This window comes from Miniopterus natalensis, chromosome 5 (assembly GCF_054644295.1).
Source record: "Miniopterus natalensis isolate mMinNat1 chromosome 5, mMinNat1.hap1, whole genome shotgun sequence".
NCBI lineage: Eukaryota > Metazoa > Chordata > Mammalia > Chiroptera > Miniopteridae > Miniopterus > Miniopterus natalensis.
The window spans coordinates 68,793,928-68,809,918 of NC_142085.1; the positions used below are offsets into that span (position 1 = coordinate 68,793,928).

Sequence of the window (15,991 nt, forward strand, 5' to 3'; positions counted from 1 at the left end):
CTTAATAATAATGTCCAATCTATTCAAAGTAATTTGTCATTCCTCCTCATCTGAGAACCCTCCACTGCAACCAGGCCTGTGTGGAGGTCCCCTCACACACAGTGATCCTTCTCATTGCTGACCAGTTGAGGGCGCCCTATGTGCCTTGTAACTATAAAACCTAAACCCCCTTTTCCTCCGGCCTTCACACGTCCAGATCCACCTCTGCTTTAGTCTGACCACTGAACCTATGTGCCGCTTCCTTCCTGGAGCTTCTAGAGATAATCATGTTAAAAAAATCCCATACAACCATGACCTACCATCAAAATTTATCAACACATGTCATTCTCTTTATTGGACTTAAAGAACCGTATGAAACCGTTTCCGTACTTGTTTGTTTTCTCTCTAAGCCTAGGATAATGCTAAGCATGTAGTAACAACTCAATGAACACTTGGTTGGTGGAGGGAATGAACGAAAGTTCACAACCAAACCACAAATGACTTTTAATAAATATTAACCCAAGAAATGCTGTATCTGTTTCCAAGTATTGTATTTGCGCTGCTGTTGCGAACCACCTGGATCTCAAGATGTTTAAATCTGAAACAAACTTTGATCTCTAGGTGCTGAAAGTTTCCCATTCTTTATTACTTTATTGAATTATTACTTGGTATAAATTTATGACTATAGACCTTATTTTTTAAACATAAAATGAGAATTGATTTACTGTTTCCAGAAAGCTGAGAAGAATGATTTTTTTAAAAGATCATTCAAAGGATATTAAGAATCCAAATCTCATCAGGGAGCTCCAGTGGTATGTGCAATGGTTATTTATATAACTAAATGCAGAAATAACATGTAGCAGCCAGTTTTATAACAACAGTTTTAAGAACACCTTTTGAAAATGACAGCTAAATTTAACCATAAATTGCCCACCAGATTACATAAGTGGGTGTTTTCATTTTCAGTGTCCAAAGTTTGTTTTCCTTTATATTCCAACTTGTATTCCTAACCACAGAATTAGATTACATATAATATTGTCTAAGAGAATAGTAAAATAGATACAGTCTATATGCGTGTCTGATATTTCCCTTATATTTCCTGCTTAAATACAACCTCTCAATTGAAAAACTAAAGTAGATAGTTACATCCTTTTATTATTCCATTATGTTCTAAGAATTGAAACTGAAATCACCACAGCATAAAAGTTAAATTTTATATAAAAATATAACGTCACTGTTTTGTTTTTCCCATGAAGAGCCAATATTCTGTTCACATTTTAGACATGCAGTCTAAAATGGAAAAAAAAAAAAAATCAGTCTTTGAAATGGAAATGAACAAAAAGGGTCACACAGAAATTGAAGATGTACAGAAACTCAAAAGGCCTAAAAAAAACAAACAAAAAAAAGGCCAATTCTAATTAACTATTAAAGTCAACAAGCAAAATAACTGAAGGAATTGATTTTAAATTGTTACCTGTATTTTTCTTATATGACATGGCATTTCATTAATAAATGGCACAGCATTGTCAGAAACATCAGTAAACTGATAAGAAGGAACAGGTTCTTTCATTTTTTTTGTGCATTTAGCTCTGAATTCTGCCCAGGTAGAATATTTTTTTCTAATCTTGGTACATGAAAATCAGCCTGTTAAATGTATGCTAAATAATTTATACAGAGGTATAGAAAACAAGGAATCAGATTCAGATTCAACACACTAGGCTGAAGGAAAGTGAGTGAGCAAAGAACTGGCATTTCTGCTACTTCTCTTTGGATCATCTCTACTCCCCAGTCCCCTTGGATAAAACCACCTCCTAAGGAACAAAAAAAGTCATAAATTGAACAAACACTACCTAAATCTCCTTACTGCTCATTATTTTTCAACTGCTATTAAAAGGGAAATGAATTCATTTCATGGGTGCATTTCTCAGAAGAATTAGTGAAGGGGCACCTGACAGCTCTGCTACATGGAAGAAAAACAGGAATGATTTAGCGGAATATCGAGAGACTGCTGTCCTATACTCGCAATAATTACCGTGTTAACGAGAGAGACTCTCCTCTTCATTTGTTTACTTCATAATTTCACCAGTGAATCAATGCAAACAGAGTCTAACTGAAAAATAAAGCTGATGTTTTATAATAAAAGCAAATCACTGTCAGGAACCAGGGAGAAGTCACCCTCATAGGGTTATAAGTTTCAAGAAAATAGTGACTATAATAACGTGGGAGTTTTTCCAAATCCATTTGGAGTACTTTAAATGAAACAAATAGGGAATCATTAAGAAAAAAAAAAAATCAGCAGCAAAAGGCTGCTTCATTAACAACAAGTATTTTGCTAGCGTGAAAATGAGCCCAGGGGCGCATGTTAAGAAATTACTGCTGCCGTAACTAAAACAAGCCTATGTAGTTGTGACTAACTTCAGAAGTCACTGATATGGTTAAAGTCCAAACATTTTATAGCAAGATTAAATTACTAAAGAGGAAAGAGGGGAATAATTTTGACCACTAAAGAGCCAGCCTCTTAGTCCACGCATGAAGGTAAGAGACATTCACTGAGCACTTGAGGTAAGAAACATCCAAACCTGCACAGAATTTTTATGTTTATTTGAAGCAACTGACAACAATGCCAGGAGGCAAGATCTCAAATGCTCCCAAAGAATGACAGTTCTGCAGCTTCTTTTATATATTTGGGGTTAAGGAGGGAATGTTCAGAAGATTACATGAAGGTAGGAGAAAGTAAGGTGGGGATAGGGTTACAGGTTAATTAAGAAGGTTATGAGCTCTGGAGGGTGGTTAGGCTTCCGAGGGGTCTGAAAAAGAGGCATTTCAAAGGTGTGTTAACCTAGACGCACAAAAACAATGGACAGGGAGTGCTAAAGGCTAAGATAAACTTTTACTAATAAGTTATAGGCCTCAGGTGTGACTACTCTGTTAGGAATTTATAATCAGATCACCCTGTGAGGTACTTCAGGTTAGATTTATTACAGAGCTCATTTTTTATCCACACACTTGATTAAATATTAAAACAAACTAAAGGTGACATACATGAAGTATACAGCCCAGGGTCTCACACATGTTAGACACCCAACAGATTAGCTTTCCTTCCTTTCTTCCTACTCCCTTCAGCCGCTGATTCCTTATCTTACAGCCTTATTTACATCGAAGTGTCTTCTCTCTACAACTGACCTGAAAAATATGAATTGTTTCATGTATATATAGATATGTTTACTTCTTATTCTCCCGTAAGTCTCCCATGTTTTATCCATAAACAATATGTGGTGAACAGTGTGAATACTTGAAAGCTCGAAATAGATGTGACATGGTATATTAGGAAATGTACTATAGCTACATAGAAAAAGACTCACCTAAAAGTTGTTTAAAAATTTGTGGGGGTTTTTATTATTATTTCACATGAGCGTTGGCTCCTTCCATACTTTCTTCTGTTACCCTCAGTTTGTTATCTCCTACCTCATAGCTCCATAACTGCAGTAGTTCCAAGCCTCATATTGTCATATAACAGTGTGCCTCTCTCTTTTTATCTGGGAGGAACATCTTTCCCAGGGGTCCCCCACAACTCACTGGCCAGAGCTGTGTCACATGGCCACCCTCACCTGCAAACGAAGTTGTGAAAGTAAGTCAGGTGGAGTTGGGGGGAGGGGGTCCTGCCAATGTGGAAGAAAGTGAGAAGACTGACTATTGAATCGAATATTAATAATATCTGTAACGTTGTTATGTGAGATAATGAGCCACAGTCATTTATAATGCTTATAATGAAGAACTTACAGCTATAAGCTATATCTAGTGTTATGAACTGACCTGCACCTTTCCCCTCCCCGCCCCCACCCTCCCACCAAGTCATATGTTGAACTCCTAGTCCCCAATTATTTGGAGATAAGGCCCTTGGGAGGTCAAGTTAAATGTGATCATAAGGATGGGACCCTAATTAGATAGGCCTGGTATCCTTATAGGAAGAACAAGAGACACCCGCGCTACACCATGTGAGGACACAGTGAGAAGAGGGCCATCTGCAAGCCAGGAACAGGGCTCTCACCAGAAACCAAAAAGGCTTCACCTTGATCTTCGGACTTTCTGGCCTGAGAGAAGTAAATGTCCGCTGTCTAAGCCACCCAGTCTGTAGTATTTTGTTATGGCACCCAGCAGGCTTGACCGTCTAAGAAAGAAAAGTCTTGCCGCCCTTCTTTCTTCAGTGGGGCTCTGCATGGTTGAGTGACAACCTATAGAGACTGGAAGAGTTCCAACAGCTATGGCACAGGAATGATATCCACTTTTCCTCACATTCTGCATGGATGATTCATGCAAATGCTCTTACTTCAGGCCCTATCCCCAAAGACCAATCTTTCAGAGATTTTTTTATTTTAACTCAACAGTCCCTTGGTTTTAGTCCCAATCTTCTTAGCTCCAAAGCCAGCAGTATCTCTGGAGTGTAACAATCACCCCATTGCCAAAATATCAGTGCAATACACGCTAACATAAACCTTTAAAAAGGAAACAAAAACAGAAAATCCCAGGCCTGTCCAGTTCTTAACATTTTTTTCAAACCAATGAAAAATGTTAAGAAAATGGGTTGCAAAGGTTCAGTGTTTGTTTCTCAGTGAATTAGGAGGTCTGTAAAAAATAAAAAATAAAAAAGTCATATTCTGCTATATTATCACGTTCCAATTTCTGGCCAAACCCCTGTAGTTTTCATCACGCATCATTTTTGTGATTAATGACGTGCACCCAGTTAATGGAAAACAGCAGATTAGGTTCCCACTAGGAAGTTATGTCTGCCTGCCTCATTTGGTAACAACCTCACTGTTCAGTAAGAAACTAATGGATTTAATCCCAAAGCAGAACTTAGTTTACGCATACAAGACAGGTCAGATTTCCAGAGTGGAGAAAATTACACTTCAGAGGTGTGCTGATCTTCCATTGAAATTTAACACTGAGATAATGCCTCATGATGGTTGTTTTTTTTTACCTTTTTATTCCTATTTAGTGAACAATTTAAAAAATTTACAGTACTTACTTGAGGCCTATAAAAATAGGCAGAATTAGCATCTTGCGACCATTGCAAATAAAACAAATGTAATATGATACTTTCTATAATTAGTATACTGAGCAGAAAAGACATCTATTGTTTTGAAGACACAGGTAAGAAACAGTTCCTTATATATTCATGTATCACTGCAGTGCTTATGTCAAAAGAAAATTTACATTTCCTTATTTTGTTTTACTGCGTAAAGTGTTAGCTCCAAATAACTGTGGTTTAAGAAAAGCAATGTGGTAGAGTGGACAGCAGAGTAATCTAGGAATAGAAGACTAAAAAGGCAAGAATTCTAGTCCCATTTCTGCCTCAAATTACTTTGGAAACAAATCTATCCTTTGTTTTCATTTTTCCCATTACATTTTATATTCATCTTCTAAAGTCATTTAACAATTGTTATATTATTTCAAATTTTATCTATGTATGTTTCACATTTCCCATCTGGACTAGGCTCCTTAAGGCTACACCCCACATCTGATTTACATTAGTTTCTCCTTCATTGCCTAGACTGTAAGGTTCAGGAGGGATTTCCCTGTATCCCCAGAGGTGAGCATGGTTTGACCTCATGCTAATAAGATGCCAAGTAAGTTGACACTTTAATAAATAAAAAACCTAACAAGAATAGGCCAGGCACAGGGGATTTCCAGGAGATCGCCTGGAAAAAAAACCTCTGTATGATACTATAATGATGGATACATGTCATACATTTGTCAAACTCTTAGAATGTACACCACCAGGAGTGAACCTTAAAATTCACTATGGACTTTGAGTGATTATGATGTCAGTGTAGGTTCATCGATTGTGTACCACTCTGGTGGTTGGCGCAGATTATAGGGGAGGCTATGCATGTGTGAGGGTGGAGGATATATGGAAAATCACTGTACTTTCTGTTCAATTTTGCTGTGAACCTAAAATTGCTCTTAAAAAATAAAGCCCTTTTAAAAAATAGCATGATTTCAAAACAGAAGAAAATTCTGATCACATATTAAATCCAGTAGAGTCTGCAAGTGTTTTGTCTATCCATCCTAATGTTAACTAAACTTTATTATAAACACATACTGTGTGTCAGACACTTTTCTAAAGTGTGTGTTATGAATATGTATACTTATGTAATATAATAACCCAATGAGGTAGGTATTACTGGGATCCTCGCTTTCAAAGGAGGAAACCACAGTAAAAGAGATTAAGGAATACGCCCAATGCTGCCCAGTGGCAAAATAATGGTGAAGATTCACCCAGGAAGGCTGGCGCCCAAGTTCAGGAGCCTTATCCTGATCTGACCGGCAACCAAATTTCATTGTTTGGAGAATCATTTTTGCCTTCATTTCACAATTTCATGTATATTACTTTTTACTTTTTCAAGTCAGAGGTTAAATTTCTTGGGATTAAAACCTAGTATCTCCTCACTGTTGAATAATCCACAGCATAAGAGATTGAATTACCACATCAACCTCCTGTTAGGGATCTGACAAGATGGAATCGCTGGGAAGGACAAATCAGAGCAAACATATGCTATATCTGTTTCAGGCTTTTAGTTCAAGAGAAAAATGGAAAAGAGAAGAAAATGCAGGTATGTGTAACCTATGGAGCTCTGTCACGCAAAATGAGGGCATTTGACCTCACTTCCAGGAGTATAATTTTTATACAAAAATTAGTCCGTATTAATTAAAGGTAGTAGCACTCTGGGGCTATTTTCTTTTTGATAGTTTTTACTGTTGTTAAAGTTGGGTGAGAAGGGGGTTGATGAGAGGAGTGGTCAGATAAGAAATGTCTCAAGCAAAGAAAACAAAGGATTCCCCTCTAGAAATACAACAAAAGGCACAGAATTAGAAAAAACAGAATATTAAAAAAGGTTAAAGTTTGGAGAATGTAAATTCTCTGGAGAAGAGAAATTGAGTAAACTATGGAGGAAAGGCGAATAATTTCTATGCCTCTCTTTACTTAATCTAGAGTCTGGGGGGGAAAATGCAGTGTTTCTTTAAGAATGAAAATGAGTAAGCAGCTAACATGACCCACTGCAATGGCCGTATTTTAGTTTTTTAAAAATCCATAAAGATTCTGCATTAAGCAACAGTCAAAAGTTGTTCATGCTATTTCCTAACAGCAAAAAGGCTACATAAATATAGTTTATGTTGAGCTGGCTGTTTCTAATAACTGATGTACAGGTGCAACTACATATCTAAATGACAGAATCGATGGAGACATCAACCAAATAATTTATTGAGCACTAACTAAGCACATGGAAAATATTCTACTGTTATCTGCTCTCATTGATTGTTAAGTTTTGCAGGTTAAGGGAAAATGTGTGGAAGCAAAGTAACCACTTAAGAAATGATCTGTGGCTTAAATTTCAATCTGCAACAAAGAGACATTGACCCTTAGGTTCTATGTATTTCATAGTCTTTCTCTCAGACAAGAGATCTCCAGAAAGATCTCACTGGCCAGGTTGAAACCTTTGCAGAAACTTTTTTCACTGTTTGCTTAAATACACCTCAGGTCTGTGTAAAGTGGAGGCCTCTGTCATGCAAATTGAGACTGAACAAAGAAGCATTCATCCAGTTCTAGGTACTAGAACTGAATATTAAAATTAATATTGCAGTCTCTGAGCCATAAAAAATTTATTAATATAAATGACTCAAAGATAGATGTTAGAAAAAAATAAGGAAACAGTAATCAATGTATGTCATTTCTTAACCACAAGCAAACAGAGGTATGACACCACAGGCATATTATTTATCAAATTCTACTCCTATTTTTTTATTTTAAGGTACAACAAACAATCCGAATTCCTTAACCAACTATCTACACAGGTAACAAAGAGCAAACAGGGTTGAATATAGGCAAGATGACTCCCAAGCCCAAAGTGTTAACAGTTTTGCTAGACTTGTTATTTGGGCCTTGTAAGAAGCCTGGATACATTTGAGTTTTATTCTGCTGAATCAGCCTTTTCTTTTCAGTGTCAAGTTCCAGTAACAGATTCTCTGAGGTCAGTATGACAGTGCATTGTGAGGGTGCCCCCTCGATGACAGCCATGAAGCCACTGTCGTCAGAGATGTGCCCACTGACCTTTCTTCCAGTATTTTAGCATTAGTTTCATACACCTCCAGCAATCCAGCTACCACATAAGCAGCCCTCCCAAAGCTTTGGACCTCCCAAAGCAGATGGCTCTCCCAGACTGAAGAAAACATCTTTCCGTTCTAGAACACTGGAATCAAACCTGCAGCCTTTTGTATGGGACCACGCTGCAACTAACTGTCCCACCCAGCCAGGGCTGTCTGCTAATTTTCATACTTCACGTAACTGACAAACATTATTCAAACTGCCTCCCTCTTAGATAACTTATTTCATGAAACACTATTGCATGTTTATTTTCCAAATGTTATTTTCAAGAAGTGAGTAAACCAAACACATCTGAACATTGCACTCTCATCAGAAACACTATTTCTTCTTGAATAGAAACACAGAAATATATCTGTCATTAAGTAGCTTTTTGCCAAACAACCAACAAATTTTGTACCAAAACTTCTTTTTCTATATGTGGGATGGCTTTTCTCTGTTTCTGAAGATTTTTGCCAGGGTATTCAAACATTTGCTTGAGGAAGGGGTGAGGGAGGGTTAGCCAGGCAGCCTCATATTCCTATGGGGCTAATATTTACCTCTAAGTATTACACACATAGTTAGATCCAGTGCCATCAAAGCTTTAACCAGAAAAGAAAGGATGATTACCTGATATTCATTGGGCCAAAAGGTGCTCACTGCTAGCTCAGCCCGAAGCCAGTCTCTACCAGTGAATCCAGTCACATTCCAAATGGGATTGGCAAGAGGTCCCTTATTCACCCTAACTAATATGTTCAAAGTGCCAGGGTTCAGCCCTTTCTGACTATAGAGCAGGTAACTGAAATCAATACAGTGCGTGTCATTCTCCTTCATTGTCGGCAGCTGAAGGCGGGCTTTTTCTCCAGGGTCGTGATCTGAAGAGTCCACTATCATATAGGAGCCTGAAATGACATTACATGTAATAAAGTTAAATAAATATATAAGCAAAAAGGAATATATCCTAGAAAGAATACTAAAAACAAGATCAATCTATTCTCAGTGTTAAATTTTATTTTATTTAGTTAATTTTTTGTTAATCCTTGCCCAAGGATATTTTTTCCATTGATTTTTTTTAGAGAGAGTGGAAGGGAGGGGGAGAGACAAAGAGAAACATCAAAGTGAGAGAGACACATTGATTGGCTGCTTCCCACACTTGCCTCGACCCCGAGTAGGGTCGGGGATCAAGCCTGCAATTCCTACCCTTGACTGGAATTGAACCCGGGACTCTTTAGTCCACAGGCCAATGCTCTAACCACTGAGCAAAACCAGGTAGGGTCTCAGTACTATGTCTTCCAGAACAGAGCCATAAGGGTTGTATTTGGATCCCTCTTCTTAACCAATTTGTAGAATTAATCAACCCTTCTGTGTTTCCTCCCTAAAAAACAGCAACTTTTACTCGTGACACTAAACATTCACTGACTGCTAGTCTAATTAGTTCAATTAATGCCCCAAAACTTATTCAAATCATGGAAGATAAGAGGATTTCTACTATATAAGAAACGAAAATTTTAAATCTGACCAATTCCCATTTGGTGGTACTATAATTCAGAGCTTGTGGCAAGATTTCATATGATAACACTATCAGGTCAAGTACAGAATAAGCTTATTAAAGTGATAGCTACTGATGTTGCTTTCACTTCATTTCTCCCAGTTCTCATCTTCTCTTGTAACCTGGAATTCTTTTTTTTTTAATTCCTGATTCTCATAGATTATACAGTAATAAATAAATTGGCCATGTATATTTTTGGAGAAGTTATGCTCTTTTTTTTTAACAGGATATCCTGGATCCCAACCCAATTTATAGAAGCAGGATGTTTCTACCTTTGTTATAGTCACATTGGAAGCCCATGCTGCTCTACGGAGATGTTTTTCAAATCACCACAGCAGAGCAAACTAATTACTGCTTTTAACTATGACCAGGCCTGAGATCTTGGAAAAGTTACTTAATGGCATTGGGCCTCAACATCCTCATAGGCCTATGACCTATTTCTCCCCTGCTATACCAGGAGAGTGTTTTTTTCAGTGACATATTACAGCAGTAGTGCATTTAAATGAGTTTTACAAGTATGTATTATGACTTCTGATTGTCAATTTTAAAGTGGTGCTCCCTAAATGATTTATGGACTTTCAAATAGTATTTTCTTCCCTTATAAAATAAACTTTGGAATAAAATAGGCTTTGCCTCACATTTTAATTTATATTAACTATAATGGTATGATATTTACCATTAAGACCACTTAGCAATTTTCAGCCAGTTGCGCTTTTAAGCTACAATAGTTTTCTTATTAAGGAAATGAGATGAGCAAAGTATATTAATTTGTAGGAATATAAATTTGATCATTAGAAAGACAAAAGTCACAAAATAAAAAGCTTGTCCAAACAATTTTAGCATTTCAGGGGTATTTAATGCAGGTTAATTTTTTTTTAAGTGCTGATATTTCATTTCTGAACATTTCATTGGAAAATGAAGGAAAATATATGAGTACTTTTTTGAAGGCAGAGTACAAAATTAGCGGGATTCTCCCTGGTTTTCTCTCCCTCAGCATATCTCTAAAATGTGTGTGGGCTCCACCCTCTGCTCTTGCTCTTCTCACTTGGAGCTATTCCTGGGCAAGCTCATGCCCTGTCAGAGCTTCCACCCATCAGACTCCTTCCTCCAGTGACACCTTTCTCTCAAGCTCCAGACTCCTATTTCCAGCTGCTTCCTGCTGTAAATGGCTTTTTTTTTTCAATGCAGCCTGACTGCTGCTACATTTACTGAGTGCTCTGGGATAATGTGCATTTATTGCACAGTTTCTGGAAGGAAGAAGCTCTAGCACCAACAAGCCATCTGAATCCTCTGCCAACTGACTTCGTACAGTGGTTATTAACCCTGTAGGCACTGTGAAGGTATAGCTGTCTATTTGACATAAGATTCCCTTCCATCATCCCAAACTTAGAGAACACTATGCTATTTTTATCAACTTATAAAAATTACTCCTACAGTTGCCCAAAATAAATGATTGCCAACTCTCAGAGTCAGAAAATTCTACAATATGTGTTTCCCTCATGTTTTTAGATTATAATTTCTGTTTACTTACTACTGTTCGGTTACCAGCTAACTGATCCATCAGATTTATAATGAATTCAATTTTATTTAGTTGTGATTTAGCTATCTCAACACTTAATAATGATACTTTTGTGCACACACATATAATGTACTCACTTTTAATTAATATAACTTACTTAATGTGGCCTTACAAATATTCTTCATAGGCTCCTAGGCAATGGAATTCTCAAATATATCATTTAAGACATAGGAGAAAAAGATATATGCTTATAATAATTCTTTTAAAGTGCAACCTTTCTGGAGAGCAATCTGGCAACAAGAATCAAAACCCTTAAAAGAGACATATACCGTTTGGTCTGGCAATTCCAACTTTAGAAGCATACACTAGGATAAACAATCCTGTATAAATAAATACAAAGACATAGCTTTAAAAAGATGCTCATCTCATCATTACACTGTTTAAAATAGAGAAAAACAGAAGCATTTTAAATGTCCAACTTTTAAAATGGTAAATCAGTTTGATGGCTAATTGAGTAGTCATTAAGAATGATATTAAAACTATTTTAATGGAAGACAGTCACAATATGTTAAGTAAAATAAGCCGGTTACAAAATATAGTCATTTATTTTAAAATATTTAAGTTAAATAAGTCTATTTGTATGAATGTATGTATATTCATGTATGAATATGTGTGTACGCCCATTAACTGGAAAAATACAAAAATATATAGCAAAATCTAAGTTGTGTTATTGGGGAGAGCTATAACTGTCTTCTGTTTTCTTATTTTTGTTTATGTACATTCATTGAATGTTCCACAATAAACAGGCAATCGATTTGTACTTTTAAAAAAGAAACTACATGAATACTATTTTATTAGAGGAACATCAAATGAGTAATGCTAAACACTTAGGAAATAAAACAGGTATTTTGCCTTTAAAAATAAATCCTATCTGCATCCTACAGATTAACAGTATTATGGCTTTCTTTCAACAACAACAACAAATGAATAAAAAAAACTTCTTATTGTGATTCATTCAAAAAAGAGAAGAGAGGCAGAAAGTACTTGGACTAAGTAGTGTTTTTTATTAAAAGAATAGCCAAAGAAAAAACTCCCATAATCATAAACAACAATAATGCCCTGTGTATTGCATGTCTTAATGAAATTTTTATCTTTAAGCTATACGTCTAGGAATAACATAACAACACAAGAAACAGGATTAACTGCAAAGAAAATAATGAATAATAAATAAGTTTCCAGACTTCATCCTAAAACTCCTGTTATTTATATATATATTTTAGTATACCAACGTAATATTTTTATTGTCAGTTCCTATTCAAAATCCACTGAATGTGTTCTATAAACTAAACTGAGAGAAATTCCCACTTTTCTGCCTTAGTACCGACAACCCTCCATGTTCTGGTCACCAAGCAGTTTTGCCACTTTACCTCCCGCTACTGCTCCTCACAACCACCTTCTCCACCCTGACAGAACCCGCAGCACTTTCTCCACACAGCACCTGCTTTTCCTCTCCAGATGGGCGCATACTCTTGGAAGAAGGCCTCCCCTCATCAAAACCCCCAGCCAATTTTACCCATTGTTCTTCCTCAGCCCCAAGCCCATGTCCAGCTTTCCCTACCTTGAAGCCCTTTGATACAGTTTCTGCCTTTCTGCTTCTGACCCTTAATTAAGCACTGCTTTTGCACAAATTTTAGATAATGTATACAGGGACCATTTATCTCTCTCAGAAGACTAATAATGTTCTCTTAGAAAGCACCTAATTCAGAGTCTAATCAGAAGAGAGAAGCCACACAGTAAATGTAACAGTGAAAACGTAATAAAAAGAATTACTGACTCTAAGGAAGTAGAAACTTTAATGTTGGAAAGAGAACCCTAAAGAATAACTGTAATACCCAAGAAGAGAAACAATGTGGAAAGGGGAGGAAAGCTGCTAAAATCAGACCCCCTTAAAGGGTGCGGGTGCAGCCCGCTGGATGCTGCAGGAGTCTGCTGGGTTGCTCGGGCCAGAGCTGGCAGGAAACTCTTCCTTGCAGGAGGGTGGCGTGAAAGCTGGGCGCACAGTGTGCATGCTGGGAGGGTCACAGCAAGGTGGTCACAGACCAGGCTGTGGCTGCAAGCTCACTGGGGGCACTGCAAGCACTGGGCACATCACTGGGTAACTTTCAGCTATGCAGTACCAGCAAGCAGAAACTAAAACAGAAGCACAATTTAACCAGGAGTAGAAGCAACTTCCCACTAAAATGCCCCTTCAGCACCCTCTACCGACAAAGCTTAACACTACGAAAGCTACAAAGAAGAAATGCTTCAAGGGTCCAGCTCCATTCTACCAGAGCAGGTAATGAAAGATTTTGAGCGGCAAGGCCATGAGTTGACAACTGGCACAACATCTAACAAAGGCCTTGCATATAGAAATTCAATAAAACTTGTTTTGGTTGGTTAGCTGAATGACTGAATAAGAAAGATACAAAGAGACTAGCTCTTCGTATGTAACAACCTGTAACTGCTGAGGCAGTGCCAGCGTGTACGATAAATAATCAGGAAACATAAAAACAACAAGAAAGAATCAACTGGAACTGGTTTATGCAGCTTCCAGACAGGACCCTCTGATGAGAGAGTATAATGTTTGGAAGAATGCACTGAACATTTTTGGTAGAGCCATTCTAAGCTTTTCTTAGAGCAATGCTTCTCAAACACTTTAGTCTCAAGAGGCCATTTCCACTCTTAAAAATTATTGAGGACACCAAGGAAACTTTGTTTCTGTTAGTTTTATCTATCAATATTGACCACATTAGGAACTCAAAGTAAGAAGTTTCAAAAACATTTATTAGTTCAGTTAATATTAGTAATAAAATCATTATGTTGACCTTAATACATTTTTATAAAAAATTACATTTTCAAAAATCATATGGAGAAATTGTTTCACATTTTTGCAAATCTCTTTAATGTATGACTTAATAAGACCTAGATTCTCACTTGTACTTCTTCATCCAATCTATTGTAATATAACACAGTACATCTTGTAGCCTCTGGGAAATTCTACTATACACTTATGAGAAAATGAGAGAAAAAAGGAAAAACACTATCTTCATGTTTTTATGACAATAGTTTTGACCTTGAGGATCCCAAAAGGGCCTTAGGGACCCATACTGGTCCCAGGACTACATGTGGACACCACTATATTTTAATATACTTTTTTTAACCAATGTGTCTTTATTGATTTAAGAGAAGGAGAAAAAGAGAGGGGGAGAGAGAGATAGGAGCATCAATGATGAAAGAGTCACTGATCCACTGCCTCCTGCATGCCCCCAACTGGGGTTCGAGCCCGCAACCCGGGCATGTGCCCTGACCGGGAATAGAACCACGATCTCATGGATCCTACGTCGACGCTCAACTGCTGGAGCCACGCCTGGCAGGGTCACAATTATTTTTATCTTCATGCTCTAATGAGAACATTAGCAGTGCTTTCATTTATATAGAGTGTACTTCACTCATTCAGTCTTTGCAGTGTATAAAAATATGCCCTATAAGACGAAAGTCTTCACTGGGATACAGGATGTCTGGAGAATGAAAATAGAAAAAGCCGAATATTTTTACACCAGTAAAAATTTACAGTGCGTATCAGAGATGATCAAAGAAACAGAACAGGATAGACACACACACGCACACTCTTGGTGGGTAGAATAGTGACAACCAAAATCATGATCTGGGTCCCAGATCACCCACGATGAAATTTTTGTTGCTGTTAATGTTTAAACATTTCTGTTACTATTACCTTTGCGCTGAAGCCAACATCATTGACCTAATTTTTTGTCAAATCTTTCAGCTTCTCATTTTCTTTTCTCGAGCTTCTTCCCCAGCTCCTTTTCTCTTCATCTGATTAGGTGGCAACATAATTCACTGAGCGACTAAAACGAAGAACCTAGGAATCGGTTTGCTCTTTTCCTTTCCCTGACGTTTGTCTTGTAGTATCTAATTCCAAACTATGTCCTTAGGCCGCCTCTTCTCTTCATCTGCACCAGTTTCCTCAAGCTCCTATCATCTCTCAGGACAGCCAGACGAGGCTCCGAACAGGTTTCACAGTTTCCACATCAGCAGCCCTACAACAGGTTTCTAACGGCAGCCAAATTCATTGTTTTCAAAACATACAATTAACCATTTCTCACGCCCACACTGCAATGAGAATAAAATCCAAACTCTAACTAGCCTGTCAGCTTCAGGGTAATCTGGCCCCTGCTCTCGCAGCATCTCCTACCTTCTCTTCCCTTACACAACACGCCCAGGCACAGTGGAGGGGCGGCCTTCCTCCTGCCCTTTAAAAATCCTGCTTACACCTGCCCCTGGGTTTCTACTGGGTTCCCTCTGCTTGCGATGCTCTCTCCTCAGCTGGCTCAATTTCATCATTCCGCTCAAGTGTGATCTATTAGTGAAGCATTTCCTTGGTGTGTCAATTAAAGTTGTTCCTCCAAAGATTCTTTCCGACATGCTACTCTTTGTAATTCCTTCACAGCACTTGCCATGTGGCAAGTACTGATTTTAATTTGTTTACGTGATTAAAAATCTCCAGGAAAAGTTCGGATTTTGTCTATCTTGTTCATCCCAAAACCTAGACCAATGTCTGGAGCTTTCAATATGGAGCAGAATGTTTAGTATAACTAAACTGGATGACAACCTATTTGTGTTTTCTGTTCTGCATGTCCAAAGCAAATACACCGTATCTATCTGTGCATCTCCCAGCCCTAGTGCAAGCTTTTTATGATCAGAATCCTCCTTTTTACCCTTGCATCTAATAGACAAATTTTTCACC

The 15,991-nt window shown here is 37.6% G+C and overlaps 1 protein-coding gene across 2 annotated transcripts in view; it reads right to left on the reverse strand.

Moving 5' to 3' along the window:
- Nucleotides 1–15,991, reverse strand: part of PTPRK (protein tyrosine phosphatase receptor type K) — a 434,061-nt gene that overhangs the window by 248,048 nt on the left and 170,022 nt on the right. For both annotated transcript variants that reach the window (XM_087817607.1, XM_087817606.1), the window contains exon 3: nucleotides 8,750–9,021. In XM_087817607.1, the coding sequence (XP_087673733.1) occupies nucleotides 8,750–9,021 (272 nt within the window). The remainder of the gene's footprint in view (nucleotides 1–8,749; nucleotides 9,022–15,991) is intronic.